The 19,734-nt window shown below is 43.2% G+C and overlaps 1 protein-coding gene across 1 annotated transcript in view; it reads left to right on the top strand.

Moving 5' to 3' along the window:
- The first annotated feature begins 2,287 nt into the window (after positions 1 to 2,287).
- Positions 2,288 to 19,734, top strand: part of psme4b (proteasome activator subunit 4b) — a 35,558-nt gene continuing 18,111 nt past the window's right edge. The window contains exons 1-19 of the mRNA XM_041962582.1: positions 2,288 to 2,481; positions 3,142 to 3,282; positions 6,644 to 6,760; positions 8,088 to 8,132; positions 8,328 to 8,477; positions 9,133 to 9,196; positions 9,803 to 9,877; positions 10,026 to 10,148; positions 10,244 to 10,336; positions 10,798 to 10,976; positions 12,254 to 12,340; positions 13,173 to 13,359; positions 13,738 to 13,827; positions 14,777 to 14,841; positions 15,048 to 15,198; positions 16,716 to 16,814; positions 17,226 to 17,295; positions 18,216 to 18,283; positions 18,803 to 19,006. Coding sequence (XP_041818516.1) covers positions 2,288 to 2,481; positions 3,142 to 3,282; positions 6,644 to 6,760; positions 8,088 to 8,132; positions 8,328 to 8,477; positions 9,133 to 9,196; positions 9,803 to 9,877; positions 10,026 to 10,148; positions 10,244 to 10,336; positions 10,798 to 10,976; positions 12,254 to 12,340; positions 13,173 to 13,359; positions 13,738 to 13,827; positions 14,777 to 14,841; positions 15,048 to 15,198; positions 16,716 to 16,814; positions 17,226 to 17,295; positions 18,216 to 18,283; positions 18,803 to 19,006 — 2,202 coding nt within the window. The remainder of the gene's footprint in view (positions 2,482 to 3,141; positions 3,283 to 6,643; positions 6,761 to 8,087; positions 8,133 to 8,327; positions 8,478 to 9,132; positions 9,197 to 9,802; positions 9,878 to 10,025; positions 10,149 to 10,243; positions 10,337 to 10,797; positions 10,977 to 12,253; positions 12,341 to 13,172; positions 13,360 to 13,737; positions 13,828 to 14,776; positions 14,842 to 15,047; positions 15,199 to 16,715; positions 16,815 to 17,225; positions 17,296 to 18,215; positions 18,284 to 18,802; positions 19,007 to 19,734) is intronic.

Raw genomic sequence — 19,734 nt, 5'->3', positions numbered from 1 at the left:
TGTGTGTGAGGCAGGAGTGGGGGCCATATATTACCCGTCTGTCTGGCGATGAACTGGTCTGCATATCTCCCAGCGAGAAGCCCAGCTGGAAGGAAGGAACTTTGTGTGTGTGTGTGTGTGTGTGCTTGTGTGTGTGTGTGTGTGTGTTGACATCTCCACGCAGGTTTCCCAGACACATCATTTACACTCTTCACTCTCCAAACTGAGACACATGCACTCACACATTGAAACACACGCATGCACACGTGCACGCTTATTGGCTAACTTGAGTTTTCCAATATTTTAGCAGCATGAAAACTGGCACCACTATAAATCCCTGGTGAAAATGAAATGCTTGATGTGTGTGTGTGTGTGTGTGTGTGTGTGTGTCTGTGTTTGTGTATTTGTGTGATTTTGCTTGATGTCTGCAGAAGATCGCAAGGTAAAGATGAGCAAGCTGGTGGAATACAAAAACATACAAAATACTTCCATTGGGACCATCATCTTTCCTTCCTTTCTCTCTCTCTCTCTCTCTCTCTCTATCTATCTATCTCCCTCCCCCTCTCTCTCCCTCTCTGCCTCTCTCCCTCTCTCTCTCTGTTTGGTCTTCTCCCTGCTGAGTCAAAGAGGCATCATCATCCTGAATCACATTTTCCATCTGTAGACTCCACTTGTGGAATAATGAATCTCACAGATGTGTGAACACATGCATGCACACACATGCAAGCGCCTGTGCCCATACAAAAACACTTAGACGCAGACACACGGCCCCGACGAAAGTGTCCACTCTGAGATACCTGGAAACGTCACAACAGAGGAGCAAACGAGGTTGGACACCATGTTTCTTCCTGGAACTGGTTCAGCAGTGGAGACAGTGAAAGCAGGTGCCTTCACTGCTCTAGAGGCAAAAAAAGCACCAAAGTAATAAGATCTGAGGGGATATAAAAGGTAAAGACTTGGGTGAGATTACTTGGCAAAGTCCAGCGTGACAGTCTCGGACTGATATGCCATGTGGAAGGCACATTCTGTTCTCTCTCGAAGTCTGTGACTGTGTCTGTCTTCCCCTGTTTATAGATAGAAAATAGCTTTAAAGAGGGCACTCCGCTTGCTGTCTCAGGAAGGTGAAAGTGACTGAAGGTTGCAGGGCCATCATGAGCTGTAGACAGGCCTGCGAAAGCGACAGGAAGCCTGTCGGTGAGCTGCCGAGAAACAGGGTGCTTTATGCAATCAGGCAGCTTAAGAAAGGGCTGAGGACGTTTCTCTAAAGGCGACCAGACCAGAGAACTCCAAGGGCTTTCGCACTCTGCTCTAAGCCCTCACTGTCAGCAGCGGCCTTACCGCCAGGCAGGCCAGACAATATCCTGCAATTGCCAGCACCACTCTAAGCATGTAGTGGTCAGAGAATTACATGGGCTTAATGTAAAAGGATTTACGTGGAGGGGCGCGCAGCAATGCAAGATCAGAGAAGGTCGGGGACAGGACAGCATGGGAAGACATGGAGCACATGAGTTGTTAGGGACTGTGATTTATTTCTTCATTTATTGGCACATTTCAGTGGCCAGAAAAAAACATGCTTGTGCGCCATGCAGGCAGAGCACACATGCATGAATTTGCTTTCTTATAATAAAGCTGATGGATCGCCTGGATGCTGATTCACTAAACGCACGAGGCATGCGCCCCTTTGGTTATCCCAACAACAGCCACTGTGGGTCAGTAGAACAGGAGAGGGGCATTAATCCAGTTATCAGATGATCCTATTATTCTGCAGATTAGTTTGCACGGATATAGCGTCGCCTCTGGGACTTGTAGTCCAGAATGATCCCTGTTTCCTCCTGGTCCACCACCCCGTGCCCATACATGAAAGCGTTCATATATCAAAGCCTTCCCTTAGGGATCAGTGGTGCTGAAATCAAAGCCTGACCATACAGTAATGCACCCTCTCTACAGCAACCAGCGGGCAAGTCACTCTGCGCGACCTCCTATCGTGCGTCACGGCGAGTGCACGAACCCTGTCACCCCCCCGGCGCGCGGGCCGCCGCTGGACATCTGAGGTGTGCAGCGAGAGTTGACGCAGCGCCTGACATTGCAGGTCAGAGCGGAACCGGCCCTCCGCGCTCGAGGCTTTGCAGAGCTCAATTAGCGTGACACACTTTCCCCCTGTGATCGCCTGCCTTCCGCCCGGCTGCTGGACGCGGCGGATTATGCCCACTAACTTCTGCGGCGCACTTCTTAGAAGGCGCAACATCCATTAAGTAAAGAGCAGCCGCTCTTCTTTACCTTTTCATACAGCGGGAAAGTGAACGGGAATATGACCGTGGATGGGGATATGGCCGGGTTCATCCCTCAGAAGGAGATCGTGTATAACGGGCTGCTGCCTTACGCGGATCGGTTGGACCGGGAGGCCACGGAACTGTTGGCGGAGATCAAAGCGAACCTGTCCAGAGCTGTCCTCGTTAGAGAGCTGTGGCCCGGGGTCGCTTTCTGGTGCAGGAAACTCTTCTCGTAAGTGCTCAAGCGAGGTTGTAGACCCATAATTAGCCATTTTGGATTCACAGTAGTGGTCCCTATAGCAGATCATTAGGCTCTGAGGTTATTATGAGGCTATGTGTTGCATTGACTGTGCGTATTTAGTCCCACAGTGCAATCAGTCCAACAAGATCACAACCATCAGCCTCACAATTTATTGCATAAATACTATTCTTAAAGTAACGAATAAGCTTCTTAAAAGTATGTAATAGTGAATTACATTATGCAATATGTCAGTCTTTCCTTACAGGTGGCCACAGCTATTATAAGTGTTCACTAAACCCTAATTTTCAGTAAGAGGTGTTTAAGAGTCTTTTGCACCTAAAGATAAGGAATAAAATATCAGTGTCATAAGAGTATATGAAGGAGACCATGCAGTGTATACTGACCTGCAGCTCTCTCAGCCTCCAGAGAGCATCAGGCCATCTTTAAGTAAAACCTGGACTCTTAATTCTCTTTGTCCACTTGGCATCCACTCAGATTCAGTGAGGTTCATGTTGACAAAGTGGGCCACGGAAGCTGTGTATTTAATGAGTGTGAGAGGATATGGGTCAGCTGCAGGAAGTGGAAAGTGATCAGCTGCTCACTGATGGCCACCTCTCACCCGCCCCGCCCACACCAACCCTCCACCCTCAGGTTCCTGAAGCTGTACGGCCGGAGGTTCAGCAAAGAGGACCACGTCCTCTTCATCAAGCTGCTGTACGAGTTGGTCACGCTGCCGAACCTGGAGCCTCACATGATGCAGAGCTACGCCCGGCTGCTCATTCAGCTTCTCAAGTGGGTGTGACGCAAACACACAGGTGTACACACACAACATGCATAAAGGAGCGCCTCACCCCGTCCCTGAGGGCGCAACATCTGGATGGAGCTTGGGGGGAACTCCTTCATATTGATAAAAGAAGCCAGTTCAAGCATCTGATCTGGATGCCTCTCTGTGGCAGGCCCAGAACACGAGGGCTTACAGATCCCATCTGGCCTGGGAGTACCTCGGGATTTCCCGGGAGTAGCTTGGGGGCATAGTTGTGGAGGAACATGTCAGGGTAGCCTGCTGCTGGATAGATGCAGTGCAGCACAGCAAAATAACTGTTCGACTTGCACAGAAATACTAAAAGTCTCAGAAGTGATATCAGTGACCGCTGATGCCCGGACTCGCCAGCGTCAGCCTCCCTTGCCCTTATTTATCCTTTAGTATAATGAGATCAGAGAGCGGCCTGGCTGGTAAACATCACTGTGCTACAAGTGGTGTACTGATGTCATGCCATGTACTTAAAAAAGTTAAAGGGGATTCTTCACTTACCTCTCTGCCTTTTTGGAAAGCTGCCGTTTTGGAGCTTTAAACTACCTGCTGACATGAGAAAGTCATTTAGAAAGCAGATACCTCCACGAAGGCTGCACAATCCTCCAAAACTGATACTCACAAAAAATGCTGCATCTGCATCTAGATTTGAATCTGCATCAAAATAAACAGTAGATCATCATTTAAGGAAGTGCTGTACAGTGATTCATAAGGAAATAGCAAAAATACAGAGAGCTTCTCTGGGATTTTCCTTTTGCGCTGTATGAGTTATTTCCAAGAAAAACTACAAAATGCATCTGGCCATGCTCAAGTTTTGATTCATGTTTTTTTTGTAATGGTTACAAAAAATACATATGAGAATCACATGAAGTAGTCTACAAAGTGTTTGTGGGGACTGGACAGACACACACACACACACACACACACACACACACACACACACACAAACACACACACACACACACACACACACCAGTGGCAGATGAACAGCCTTTCTTAGAATTACCAGCACAACAAAAATACTCTGTTTAGTTTAGGATTAAGGAGGCTCCATTGGCAGTAATGGAATGTAATATTCATAAGTGTGTTTTCATTAGTGTATAATCACCTGAAAATAAGAATTAAGTTTTTCTTACCTTAGAATGAGCTCTTTATATGTGTGGAGGAAGTGGGTCTCCTTCCACAACGTCAGCCATGTTCCTACAGTAGCCCAGAATGGACAAACCAAACACTGACAGAGAGAGCACCTTTTCAGGTGTTTTTTGCATTTTATGACCACAATAGGTCCTCCTAAAAGCTTGGAAGGGGAGGTTGATGGAGGTGTATTCAGTTGGTTGCAATTTGCAGCCTTACCACTAGATGTCTCTAAATCCTCCTTGATATTAAAGGACATGTGTGACCGTTTAGAGTGACAGGCGTAGTGGACCTTTATCGTTGCAGTTTGGTTAGGTTTAGTCACCAACGTTACTCGATTAGAAAAAGATCATGGTTTAGGTTAAAATAATTATGTCAGTTATGTTGGTTATGTAAATTTTTTAATGTGTACATGACATGAGTTAAGTTACGTAACTTAAAATGGATCAACAATGACTTTTCGGTCAGTCTTCTGGGTGAAAGTCGTGTTTGTTTGACCCCCTCATCCACCCCACCTCCTCTATCTGTAGACTTTCTTGCTCTTTATACTTTTTTCACGTGACTTCCTTCTTTCTTCCCGTCATAATTACCATGGCCATTAGAGGTCGCCACCTAAGAGTAGATAAGTATTGGTCGCACTACTGTTTTTCTGGAGAGGGTGGGCTTGTTTCAAAAGTAAAAGTAGTCATTCTGCAGAAAAATGAACCCCGTGAGTAATATGATACATGTTCAGCAAATTAATCCAGTGGTTTCAAATCTATGGGTTTGGCCCCCTGAAAGGGTCACAAAATAAGGCTTTAGGGTCATGCATTAGTTCATTAGTTCTTCTACACACAGTTGTATTTTCTAATTGTTGCTATTTTTGGAGAAATATTGGATAATTTGGCCTCTTAAGGTTTTGAACAACTATATGAAAGTAGCAGAAAATGGAAATACCTGAGTAGCACCTTAGAATTGGACAGCACCGTAAGTAGAGTTCTTGAGTAAATGTACTTAGTTACACACAGACGTTTAAGTAGACACACTCTTTCATGTCAGTAAAAAGGACAGTGAACTATGTTTTCCTCACAGTGCATTTGTTACTTCTTCAGCTCTGACCAACAGTACATCCTAACTTCCTGCTTTTGTCTCTCAAATCAGATCTGCAGGATATTCTCCAAGCCGGTCACATTCATCACTTTCCATTTGTCTCCACTTGTTTCCACGATTTTCACATCCATCACAAAACAACACCCTAATGTAGATGTCATTTGTCTGAGTGTTTTCCATCAGATGAAAAGAGAAAGATCTAGGCTAACCGTATATTAAGTGCCAGGTCTCACAGCTGAGAGATAAATTTGATACTCAACATCACGCGTCGGGTCTCAATAGGCCTTTTTTTTTCTTCTTCCCTCGCTTTTCACTGTCATTTCAACGATTGTCTCTTCTTTCCTTCGTTTTTCAAATGTCCCCAATGAGACTCTGCTCCATACCTGTTAGATGAATGAGAGAGGGGGAGACAAGAGGAATCTGCGCCCGTGGAAATTGTGCATATTCTTCACTTTCAACTTCTCTGCGGGGTTTATTCCTCTAAATTGTGATTTCTACAAAGAAGCGTGGAGTACAAAGAAAGCAATGTGAAAGTTTCTCAGGAGGATTAGAAAAACCTGCCGCCCTTTAAAGCTTATAAAGTACTCATCAGTGGCGCACCGCTCACCGTGCAAGTTAAAGCCTAACAGGGCGTTTGAAAAATCAAGAATCACAGTGAAAGGTAGCTTCACAGCTTGCAGATAGCCGGTTGTGTCTCCTTTCAGATCTCGCATCCGCTTCATTTCCCTCTGTGGAGCCCCTTATAGGGAGGTTGTATTGTGAGTATTTCACACCAGCTGAGTCTACACCTCCAAATTACTAATGTCTGCAGCCGTCAGTCCAGTTGTGCTTTACTGAATACAAAGAATCTCAGTGTTGTGTTTGCAGACATGTCTGGAAGTTGTCATCACTGTGTTGAGTTCAGCCTGTGAGGTAGTGACTCATTTTCCCACAATAACCGACTCTTTCAGACACCCTGTAGTTTCCCACTTCAGTGTGACATTATTACAATCATTGTGTCTTGACGAGGGGTTTTTCTCTCTCTCTCTCTCTCTCGCAGGTTTGAATATTAAAGAACCTCACAGCAAAATCCTCATAAATTGGACATGCAGTCGATAATTTTCTTCATTTTTTAAACAGGAAGAAGGAACTGCTGTCGCGGGATGACCTGCAGTTGCCGTGGCGACCGCTCTACGACCTGTACGAGAGGGTCGTTTACTCCAAAACTGAGCACCTTGGACTCATCTGGTTCCCCAAGTATGAAGTTTTAGCTTTACATTGATGCTGTGATGAGAACAGTGTGTTGACTTGTGCTTCCTATCAGTTTATATCTGTATTGAAGGAAAGGTTTAGCATTTTTGGGAAACAGATGAGAAGATTGATATCACTCACGTGTGTATCCTGAATAATGAGCTACTTCCAGCTGGCTAACTTAGCTTAGCATAAAGAGAGAAAACAAGGGGAAACAGCTTTCCTGGCTTCGTCCAAAGGGAACAAATCTCACCGACCAGCACCTCTATAAATCAGCAAATTACCGTTTTATGGGGGGTTATATTCTGGACCATTTCTTTGTGGAGATCAGTAATTTCCTGGAGTCTCTGCTGGTTTACAGGGAAACAGGCTTTGACACAACACCGAGCAGCTGGTCCTGACGTAGACACAGCCTGCGATATAACAAAGAAATGAGATATAACGGGAGCTTTAGGGGCGATGAACTGTAAAGGAACTGAGAGGTTCCTTCAGGCTGTCGTAAGACCTGCGTCGATCAGGCAAACTAGTCCGCTGACGTATTTTACCTGTAATTTTTGCACACAATCATACAACAATGACTCCGTATAACGCGAAACTTCACCCTGATGTGTCGAAGCACAATGAACTAAAACCCAACTGTGATGCGGCTGCAGATTTTTAAAATAGAACGCTGCGAGCACTCGGCCAATCAGGAGTGTTCAGCACCACCCCCGAGCAGGCACTTTAAGGAGAAAAATAATGTCCCCAGAACTTAATTTGCTGTAAAAGCAGCTTTTGTTACCTTTGGACAGATCCAGGCTAGCCGGCAGCCAGCTACTGGCTCCAGCTTCAAATTTACTGTTTTTTTTTTTTCTTTTTTACACTCGCAAGAAAGCAAGCATCCATTTTAGCACGTTGGTAAAGCTCAATCACAATTCTCCTCCAAACTCTGAGGCCAAAAGTTAGCCTCTTTCCGAAAGAATTCATTGAGTGAGAGGAATAATTAATGGTTAACAATTATCATTCATTAAGCAAAGATGCCAAGCAGTATCTGGTTTCTGAAACACATTATTTCCTTCTCGTCTCTGTTCTGCTCTAAAGCTTTTATCTTCTGGACTGTTGGTCAGACAAAAGAAGTAATTTTGAGATGACAGCTTGGACTTTTTATGGGAACATTTTTCTTTTTTACTAAAAGATTTATTGAAAAAATAACCAACAGATTTATTGATGGTTGCAGCCTTAGCGCTGAAGGTTTTTTCCAACCTTGGTGAGGACACGTGGACCTCACTAGGCAGTAAAAGCAGAATCCCTCCACGAACGCTCTCCCACCCCTCCTCTCTCTGCTTGTTTGCAGCTCAGTGGACCACATTTTGAAGGCTTTGATCAAAAGCTGCAGACTGTAAGTCTCATCCGCTGTGATCATGTAATTTGTTCTCCGGATAATGTATTGCTTTGATCCTCACTTGAGCTGTGTACTGTAGATCAATGTGTGTATTTGTATCTCCGGTCTGTTTTTGCTTGTCTGCATCTATTTGCACTCATGCCTTTCCTTGCTGTGTGTGTGTGTGTGTGTGTGTTCCTGTGAATTTCTCAGGTATTTCCCCGCGTCGTCCACCAAGGAGATGCTGGATGAGTGGCGCCCCCTGCTGTGCGTGTTTGACGTGGTCATGCAGAAGGCCATCAGCAACATGGAGCTGTTCCTGCCCACCATCATGCCCCCGGAGGAACACAGCCAGGGCTTCCAGTAAGTGGGCCAGCTTGAATGGATCTGTTTGGAAACCGGATTATACGCCAAGTGCAGCTTGTGTCAGGCCAGGGCTAACACAAAGGCTTCATAAAGTTTTAGCAAAAACACCCTTTGTTTATTTTTTAGAATTTATTATAGAACATTTTCGGTGCTATGATGGAAACCTTATTTCATTAAGTCATTTGTTTGGAGTGCATGTCATGTATAACCACATTTTCAGGCCTTGTATGTGTTTGCACCCGGGAGTTTCAATAAATAATGTTCTTTTTGCGTTAGCAGCGCTCCTCCCTGCCCTCCTTTTTTTGCTAATAGTTTTCTTCCTTGGAAAACCTTTGCACCTCTCTTTCCACACCCTTCACGGTGGCTTTCCAGCTACCAAGCCCCTTCACAGCGTTCATTGCATTCTCCAGTATATTCTCTCTTTCGCAAGCTATTTGTCTGGATTTTGTCTTGGATTCATCAGCAGTTTCCGTGCAGTTTCCACAATACATCATCTTTAATACTCTATTTTTCCGTTTTAGTTTTTCTCTCTCCTCCAGAATCTACCAGGGAGGGACTGGAGTTCATATTTTGGGGAATTGGAGATAGATGAGGGGAATTCAGCTTCAGGTGTGTGTGTGTGAATATAATATCAGTTTTTGTGTGTTTTCAGGTTGTGGTTTGATGAGATGATGAATCTCTGGACGTCAGTGCAAAATCAGCCAAGCTGGGAAGGGGTGAGGCGCACACACACACACACACACACACACACACACACGCACACACACACACATACACACACACGCACACGAATATTTCAGGTATTTTCTGACCATTTCTGAATTATTTGACACCTAGTTTTACAAAGTGTTCACTGGATTGGAAGTTCAAATCTTTTCTGCCACAGCAAAGTGGAAATTAATGAAAATTCCACCTCTCAAGTTTCCATATAAATCTGCACCACAGAGTGGTGGATTTTTAAAAATATTTTTAAATGACAATAAGCAATGAATCACGCAGCTTTCCAGTTTCCTAAAAATGGATTGAGTCATTTGGACTGACACACTTTCCTACATTTCCTGATGACTATGATTGAAATGTTGAAATGTTGTTAGAGTACTGGGGCTTTCCACTCGGCACGCAGATAAGATTTTCCATTTGTGCCTCGGCTCTGTCATCCAGCCTCCTGGCCACACAGCGGCCTGGCTGTGCACTCTTTCTCTCTTCTTGAACGGGCCCATTTTTTTTCGAAGTGGCTATATTTAATTCCTGGAATGACAGCCTTCACTTCTGGGAATGTTTTTTGTTCTCAAAGTGATTGTTTGTCTGATGTCACCTCGCAGCATCTAGTCAACCTGTTTGCTCGCCTGGCCAACGATAACATCGGCTTCGTGGACTGGACCCCTTATATTCCCACAGTGAGTCATTAGCAGAATCATGTGGATATACAAGTATAATGTATTTTACTGGAGGCTGCTGGACCATGTGAGGGAGCTGAAACTCTACACTGTACACTGTATGTGTGTGTGTGTGTGTGTGTGTGTGTGTGTGTGTGTGTGTGTGTAGATCTTCACCAGGATACTGCGCAGTCTGAACCTTCCAGTCGGGGTCAGCCAGATGGTGGCACCGCGCTATCTCACCAACTCCTATGACATTGGACACTTGGTGTTGTGGATCACAGCGCTCCTGGTATACACGCAGACTTTTCTCATAAAAATAAGTAAAAAAACACATACATTTTTATTGCTGCTGCATAATTGCCTCGCTGATTCACATTCCTGCAGGGTGGACCAGGAAACCCTGCACAGAAGGAGCTGACCTGCCTCTTCAACAGCATCGCCTCCTTCTACCACCCCTCCAATCATGGTCGCTGGCAGGTAAATCTCTCTCTCGCTCACACACACAAGCACATGCACACACTCTGAGGGACTTTGTGAACACATTTTCAGCTGCTTCCTGTCACAGTCCTTTGATTTATAACCTGTCATTCAGAACTTGGCTGGCTCTCTCCGCAATAGCAACGCAATAATGAAATGCACAAGTGCCGGAGAAAAGAGCGATATCACAGATCTGTTTACTGCAGACTGTGTGAATGTGTCTCTGGATGATAACGCTAATGTTGAATGTGTGTGTGTGTGTACGTGTATTACTCACATTGTGGGGACATATATCTGTTTACACACTCACATGTGTGTTGTGGGGTCCCACCTTCCTTATGGGGACAAAATGCAAGTCCCCATCAGTTAAATCATGACAATATTAGGCTTATGACTTGTTAAGGTGATGGAAAACAATTGTGTGTGTGTGTGTCTGTGTGTGTGTGCACGTGCACCTGCAGTCCCGACTGATGCGGCTGCTGCAGCGCCTCCCGGCGAGCGTTGTGCGCCGTGTGCACCGTGAACGTCACGCCGCCCCCAGCTGGATCACACTGGTTCCTGAGTGTCAGAGGCTGACTGATGCAGACTTGCAGGAGTTCACCCGCAGCCTCATCGGGGCCGCCCTGCTGGCCATGTTCAGGTACTACGTTACGGTAGTTTGTTAGCCATAATATTAACTACAGCCTGTCTTTGTGCATGGAATTTTGTTTCAACATTAGAGATATGGAGAATTTTTAATATCCCAGGAAAACTATTACTAAAAGGATTACAACACGTGTGCATGCATACATGCATATATATACATCTAATACAAATGTCTGTGCACATACACATGCATAATATAGGTTGACATGACATGAGCTTACTCTCCCAGCTGTTCGAGTTCTGCAAATACAACACAGTGAGTCAGCATTATTCATAGATAAAACCGAGAGTGATTTATTTATAGAAACTAAGCAACGTGCAAGCAAAGTGTTAGTACAACAAAGCAGAAAAGTATTAGTGGAAAAATTAAAATTATAATAGAATCAAACAAAAAAGAGAGATTAAGAGAAGCCCCAAAATAAATAGATAACATAATGTTCGCTTTTAAGAGAGGCAGTTTGTAAAAATAGGCTGTGAGATGACATTAGAGAACAAAGACAGTGTGTGGGAAGGCCGATAGAAACTATTTCTACTGGGACAGAAATAGACGCCATACAGGTGTCACTGTGGGAGTAGGTGTGAGCATTCTGTTGCACAGTCAGAGCCAATCAGTGGCCTTGCTAACCCACATTTTAATGACCACAATTTCTACAGACCTCCATCTTTTGAGCCAGAACATGCAAATATATTCTGACTGCATATTTGGCTTCACACCTCCCAGTTGTTTTATCTCACCCACTTTTATCTAAACAATAATGTTCTTTTTCTGCTAATTATCACAGCTATGAAAACTGTCCAGTATTTTCTCGTCTACATGGATACATTTGGCTGAAAAAATGAACATTCTGGAGACATTAAGGTCACCATTACTTCAACAGTATTTCAACAACCCTGTTTTAGTGTGTAATTAATAGGTGCTTCATATTAAAGTATGAACTTTGAAATGTCATTAAAAGCAACCTAGATTTCTAAAACACATTCAACCTTCAGCCTGATTTAGCCCAGTGCTTAGCAGCTTTGACCTACATGTCACCATATCAGTGTTTACTGGGTTTTTGCCATGCAAACATGCCATCTTGATGAGTGCCAGTCAGTTATCTAACAGGTCCAAACCCTGCTGTGTCTCTCTAGCAAGCGCAGTCACAGCCCTCAGCGACGCCAAGCCTAATCTGGACAAAGACAGGTCATCTGTGATTATCTGCCTGTGTTGTTGTTGTTGTTGATGCTGTACTGTGTGTTGTTTTGTGTCTGCCCTCTTCTGGTGATGTGCAGCAAAACCGGCAGTACCGATGCAGCCTACGCTCTTCAGAACCTGGCTCTCCTCACACCAGAACTCGCCATACCACCTGTACTTGAGAAGTAAGGGTTTGTGTGAGATATCTGCCAAGAATCAGATGGATATATACTGTCAAAAGAAAACAGTTAATAACAATGTATTTTGTGACTCATATTATTACTCATTTTCTTACATTGATCGGGGGATAATGATGTTTTAAATTTTGGAACTTCAATTCCTATAATTTGAGGACTTTGAGAACTTAAACAGGAAGTGTTGCCATGGAGCAGTTAGCTCTGTGATGCGAATTGAGGCCTGATTTTGCCAAATCAATTTTGGCAAATTGTCATCATTAAATGCATGCTGAATTAGCATATAGCTGTCCCTGTTTACAACATATCCGTGGATGTACCAATAACTATCACTGGATTACTTTGATACTGAAGAAAAACTAAAAATGTCAAGATTCTCAGGTAATTTCTGCAACTATGAGGAGCATCATTTTTGATGATTTCTAAGTGGATTTATGGATGTTTATTTGCAATGGATATTAGAGATAATGATATTGTCTGTAAGTGTAAATCGCACCAAATCTAAAAATATGTGTATTACGTCTGTGTGTTCAGATTTGACCGAGTTATTGCTCCGAGAACAAGTACGAATTTTGACGCAAATTGCAGCAATCAGGCACTAAGGGTTTTAAAATATCTTAATTGCCTCCTTTAGCTGTTTGTCACACAGCTGCTGCAACTGATGACAGTGTTGGTGCCAAATCAGTGACCAATCTACAATAATTAACTTCAAGTTATTTCCAGAACACCTGCCTGAACCTTTCACCTCACGTAGTACTTTGCCCCTCTAACTCTCCCTTCATCTCATTTTCTTTTTTACCTCCTCGTATCTTGTGTATGACAGGACCTATGCAGCGATGGAGACACTGACGGAGCCGCACACCCTCACCGCCACCCTCAGCTGCATGATCGGCATGGCTCGCAGCCTGGTTTCCCCTAACAATCATTACCCAGAGGGCCGAGCGCACGTGCTCCCACTGCTCATAGGCTCTCTGCCAGGGGTGGACCCCAACGACTTCAGCAAGTGCATGGTGAGTAATGGATGTGTTGATTAGGAATGAACAAGAATTGTTAGACAAGTAGACAATACAGCTCTTGCTGATTAAATTCCCCTCTAGCGTGCGCTGGTCTATCCTATTAATAATTCCTGAAAGTGGAATGAATATCTCAGTTTGAAGAACTCGCAATTACTGAGTCTCAGGCTTCAGTTTCTGCCTGGATTGTAAAATGGATTGGTTTTCTTTCTTGCTTTGCTCATTGTCCCCAGACTGCATGAATCCATCACACCAGAATAAATTAATACATTTGAAAAAGTTATTCCACCGACATCTGGCAGGTTATTTCACTTAGGCCTTGATCACGTCAGATGATGTAAATTGATCTGTCTCCCACTGTGTCGCTCTGTCCAGGTGACGTTCCAGTTCATTGGTACCTTCACCACTCTGGTGCCTTTAGTGGATTGTTCCTCTGCTCCTTCTCAACACAGTGATCTCACAGAGGTACACACACATTGACTTAGTCACAAAAGGGATTAAATAAACATAATATCTGCAACATGTTATGCAAAACTCTCGATGTACTTTGCATTTATCATTTAAAGACCTTTTATCTTGAGGGAATAGTCGATGTTTCTGCAGAGGTACATCAAAAGATTGATGTCACTCTCATGTCTTCATGGTAAATATGGAGCCAGTTAGCTTAGCTTAGTACAAAGACTGGAAACAGCTAGTGTGGCTAAACAAAATCCATCAGTCAGCACCTCTAAATCTCACTACTTAACATGTTGCAGCTTCTTTATTTTGTTTTATTCATACAAACACTTAAGTGTGAAAATGACAAGTGTGACCCCTAAATTCCACCAGGTGTCTGCGTTCCACCCCCGACGTGCTGCCATTCTAGACAATGCACGCAATTCCATCAGGCACATTCCATCTCCGTTCAGAAGCTTCCCAGAAACGCATCTCCACTCTGTCCACGGAGAATACACACCGTGTCTATTTTTGATGGACGACATGTCAAACTGCACAGAGCAGATCGAGCCAGACCGCAAGTCAGACACAGGAACGATGTAGAGAATCCAGTAAATTTTCAAAATAAGACACCCTGTGCAAACTCCAGATCATACATCAACAATAAATGTGATGAAAACAGATAAAAAAAGCAACTGTAGGCGGCATCATGGAAACGCACCCGGTGGAACCTCTGGGTGAGGCTAGCAAGGTTTACCTCTGCTTCCAGTCTTTATGCTAAGCTAAGCTAAAGTCTCCTGACTCCTGCTTCACATTTAGTGTAGAAACAACTCTCAGCAAGAGAGAGAGCATATTTTCCATATTTCTATTCCTTTAATTATTTGGACTGAAATCAGTTCACACTGCACAGAAACATAACACAACGCACACTCCTGTTACACAAACACACTCACCAATCATTTCTACTTCTCCCTCTCAGATTGAGAAAGATCTGTGCCTTGCTTCGGCTGAGTTTGAAGACTTCGTTCTCCAGTTTTTGGACAGGTAGAGACAAATTAACAAGTCAAACTGTCACTTTGGAAAAACTTGTTGTCGGCGATTGAGTATGAGTGTATCTCTTTCTGTCTGAGGCGCTCTGGTCTGCATCGCTGGCTCCACCGGCCACGCGATGCAGCCTTTTTCACCGCAGCGCTGCTGACATTTTCATTGCTGACAAGTGTGTGCATGTGCTCGTGTCTGCGCTCGTGCAGGTGTTTCGCCCTGATAGACAGCAGCACCCTGGAACAGACGCGAGACGAGATGGAGACGGAGACCCAGACTCATCTGGAGAGCCTGGTGGAGCTGGGCCTGTCCTCTACTGTTAGCACCATCCTGACACAATGCTCCACAGAAATATACAAGGTAGCACGCACACACACACTCACAGGTACATCCTTGACTTAAAGGTAACTCGTTTGAGTCCATTAATTCGCTAATCCCAAATCCTGACTAAACACTTCTCATCCAGAGCGCTAACCTCAAAGGCCCTGAAATCTAATTCTCTCAGCCTCTTCCTACTAATGCTACCTGAAAACAAGCGTTTCTGCCAAAGTTTGAACTCTTTTCGTTGTTTCACTTGAGAGATTTTCTTTTTTAGCCTGCCTTTCTCTCGTTTGTGGCAGGCAGAAACAGATGATGTCACTTGTACTGTGCACCAATTAGGATTTAGCTTTCGTTAAAACTCTTAATAATTAATACCTAAAGATGTTTTTTGTTGTTCAAACTTATTTAGTAATGAATATTTAATATTATAGAGGAATACTTAAGGCTTCAGGGGCTTTAAAGGTACATAACCATTCATAACACAAATGTAAACAAAAGGGTAACCACCACCAGGAATCGAAACACGGGACACACCGATTACAACTAGAGCACAAATAAATCTATTAATTATTTATGATGCAATTAAAGGTCTGTTTACATCAGTACAGTAGGTAACCATTAATTAGTTGCTGGGGAACTCACAAGAGGCAGATTCCTCCTAAATGCCTCATTAATGCCCATGTCTTTCAAACTCCACCACTCCAGTTTGTGCTGCGGGCTTTCTCCAGAGCCACACAAGCCGTTGTTCGTCTCGTCAGGGGTGGAATGCAACTGAGTACTTTTACTCAAGCATTGTAGTTAAGTACAGACTTGAGGTAGCTGCACTTTATTTGAGTATTTCCATTTTATTCTGCTTTATACCACTACTTCACTACATTTCATTCCCCCTTTAAATCATGGCATGAATTTGCATAGTGGACTAAAATTAATGTAACTGGAAAATTTAGTACTGGAATTCCACAGTAATGACAACGAAAAAGTAATTACCATGGAAATAAGATGTAATGGTGAGTTGTAATCACATAGTGATGACAAGACATTTACATCCACAGATGTAAACAAATGTAATTAGTGTGTGTAAATGAACTGCTGTTACAGCGTTATGATGCAAATATTTACAAGACAAAGACAGAAAGGCCAATAATTGCGTTTAAACTGTAGAGACTTGATTAACTGAATGTAAAAGCTGGTTTGTTATGGAATAATATGCGTTTGGAGCTGTGATTGTATTATAAAGATTGTATGTCATTACTGTTACAATAAGACTTAGCAGCCATAGTTTCCATGATAAAGCTGAGTACTTTGAATATAATCAATACTAATATCTTCTGTAATGTCCACAGTGTTACCCTTGTATAAGCCCTGATGTGTGGTAGCAGCTCTTTCTGTGGAACCACTGAGTTTCCCAAAATATGTTTGTACTCAGGTGCACGACAGACTTATATTCTCACTTTATCTGCAAGCCAAACTCTTGAGTCATGTGTGTGGAAAATTGAACACACACACGTTAAGTAGCACATGCGCACCGTGTGATCTTTCCAAACCTTGTGTGTCAGGTGGCGTTGCAGAAGGTGTATAACTTTGCCACCTCCAACATCTTTGAGACGTGTGTGTCAGGCAGGATGGTGGCTGACATGTGCAGAGCTGCAGCAAAGGTATGTGTGTGTGTGTGTGGTTGTGTGTGTCTGTGTGTTTTTTAATCAGCTAGTGCTTTTTATCTTCATCTCTCTGCCTCAAAAAGAAAGATTTGTCATGTTTCATATGTTGATTGTGTTGAAGATGTTGATTTAGTTGCAGGGAAATACGACCTTATATGGTCATGTATGATGCAAAGTCCTGTTTTCATCTGTTTTTTCACTCAGCACTTTCATGTCATGTCGTGCTTACATCCCTTCTTACCATGTGTCTTCATTTCCAGTGTTTATGGTTATTTTACTTTGCTTTTTGGAGAAAGTGTTGGTTTGTTGGTTTAATTTTCTGCTGGCTTGTGTTTTTTGCTTGAGCATCTAAATGTGTGTGTGTGTGTGGGTGTGTGTGTGTGCGTGTGTGTGTGTGTGTGTTTGCAGTGTCATCCTGCTGAGTCTCTCCGTCTGTTCGTTCCTCACTGCTGCAGCGTCATTTTCCACATTACTGACAGTCAGTACCACACTGTGTGTGTGTGTGTGTGTGTGTTTGTGTGTGTAGAACAGGCTAGAGTGTGTGTAGAGTACAAACAAATGTACTGTGTGTGCATAAAGACTGTACAAGGCCTTCAGAATCTAATGAGCTTTTATTCACACGTCTGTTCACAGTTAAATGAAACCTGCAGTTTGCACAGGAGAGATAAATCTTCATTTTTAACACATTATCTGATCACAGTTATCTCAGAACAATTAAGAGATCTTATTAGATGCGGTGTGAAGTCATTAGAGTATTCAAATCAAATTTATTTGTTGATTAAATATTTTTCGACCCAGGGAAAGCAGCCTTTTAGCAGTCGGTTAATAAAGCGGTGGCTTAATGGAGAAAATGTTTAATTTTAGGGTCACTGAGTTAATAATTATATGGTGACTTATCCAGCAAGACAAACATTTATGTGGCCACATATTGTATTTTTTAACATCATCCTTTTTTTAGCAGGTGTAACGTTTATAGTGTTCACCATCTTAGTTTAGCGTGTTAGCATGCTTACATGCGCTAATTAGCACAAAACACAAAGTAGGCCTACAGCTGAGGCTGATGGGAATGCCATTTTGAAGGTATTTGGTCATAAACAACAAGTCATTTCAATCTTAGCCACAAATGTAAACCACATGGTGGCGGCTCACCAAAGTCATTAGGCCTCATCCTCTGAGGACCATGAATGCCTGTAGATAATTTCGCTTCAATCCGTCCAGCAGATGTTGAGATATTTGATCCCACTGACCGACATTGTCATTCATAGCGTGACTGAAAACTCAAATGACCTCAAAAAAATTCAGCTAAATGAGCTCATTCTGTCAGGGGAGCAATACAGTACATTATTCAGTTTATTTATGTGTGTGTGTGTGTGTGTGTGTGTGTGTGTGTGTGTGTAGATCAGGAGTTGCAGGGTGAAGACGAGCTGGATAAGGAGCTGCTGTGGAATCTCCAGCTGCTCTCCGAGGTGAGACGAGGATCCATCATGTCCCAGAGGCTTCAACACTATAAAAAATATCTTAAAAATATAACCTACATATTCATCTACCTTGTGACTTAAATAGTTATTTCCTTCACAGGCTGCTACTGAAGTGATTTGTCTGTCCCCCTTTGAATCATGTGTCTACACAAAACTATCAGAATCAAATAAAACACTTCAAATGCGCACAACAGGGAGGCATTTTCACTTGTTTTTAAACAAATAAGGATAGCATTGTGACATTGCATGGGGAAAAAACGATGACCAAATGACATTTTTTGCAGCGTGCACCCTGCACGGTCATAAATATCAAAGAGCTTTGTCGTTAACCAGGACATATTGATACCCTTTCTGTATTGTTTTATTACTCCCGGGAGCTTAATGCGAGTGGGAGCGGGCCAGATGCTGTGATTTAGTGGAGAACCTCAATATTTAAGACACAACTCTCCACTGAATTGCCTGTGTGTGTGTGCATGCATGCACATGTGTGTGTGTTGTTGTTTTTAGGTAACCCGTGTGGATGGTGAACAGCTGTTAAAATACCAAGGGGACCTGGAGCGGATCCTGTGTGTGTGTGTGCGTCTGCGCTGTAAACGGGCCTACACGCTGGCCTGCAATCTGCTGGAGCACACACTCCGGTCGCTGTCCCTCATCTACCCCACCGAGTACCGCAGCACCTCTGGAGGCTTTGATACGGACCTCCCTATACGGGTAAACACACTGTGCTGAAGATTAATTTTAAAGACAAAGCAATGTTTAAAATTTAATCTGACAAACTAAATTTAAATCCAGTCCCTTGAGTCTAACTGCACAGCTTCAACTACGCTTATTTGCAAACCTCCTCGAGTGCAAATTAGCCGTTATCGCGGCTATTACAGTATCTAGTCTGAAACAATGAGGTTTTTTTTGGAAATTCAAAATGCCACAAGTGCAAGCTTTAAAACTGCACTTCCTCGCAGTTTAATTAAATGGGACGCTACAGGTTCAGTTATTGCGAAGCAATTTCCAATTCCATTAAGAGAATTAGGAAGCATTTATCAAATTGAAATTAACGGCTGGACTGCACGCTGTTAGTACTGCTCTCTCTCTCTCTCTCTGTCTCTCTCTCTCTCTCTCTCTCTCTCTCTCTCTCTCTCTTACTCTGTCACCATCTCTCTTCACCTCTCAGTTTTGATCTCAAGTTGCTTTCTTTGCATTACAATAAACTTATGGAAGTTAATTTGCTGAGTATAGGGAGAAGGGAAAGGATAGAAATCTGCTTGCTTCTTGCACGGATTGTGAACATAAACTGTAAAGACGCCTTCATTCATCTTCAGCAGTGTTTCCTAAACTGGGAGTCAGGAGAGTCACAAGATAAGTCTGAGGGGGTCACAAGGTGATTAAAAAGGGAAAGAAAATATTCTCTTGCAAAACTGTAATTTTTTTTGTCTCACTTGTCT

Source organism: Chelmon rostratus, chromosome 21, assembly GCF_017976325.1.
Source record: "Chelmon rostratus isolate fCheRos1 chromosome 21, fCheRos1.pri, whole genome shotgun sequence".
Lineage (NCBI taxonomy): Eukaryota > Metazoa > Chordata > Actinopteri > Chaetodontiformes > Chaetodontidae > Chelmon > Chelmon rostratus.
Note: the sequence above shows the minus strand (reverse complement) of the source record. Positions and strands in the feature narration are given on the sequence as shown.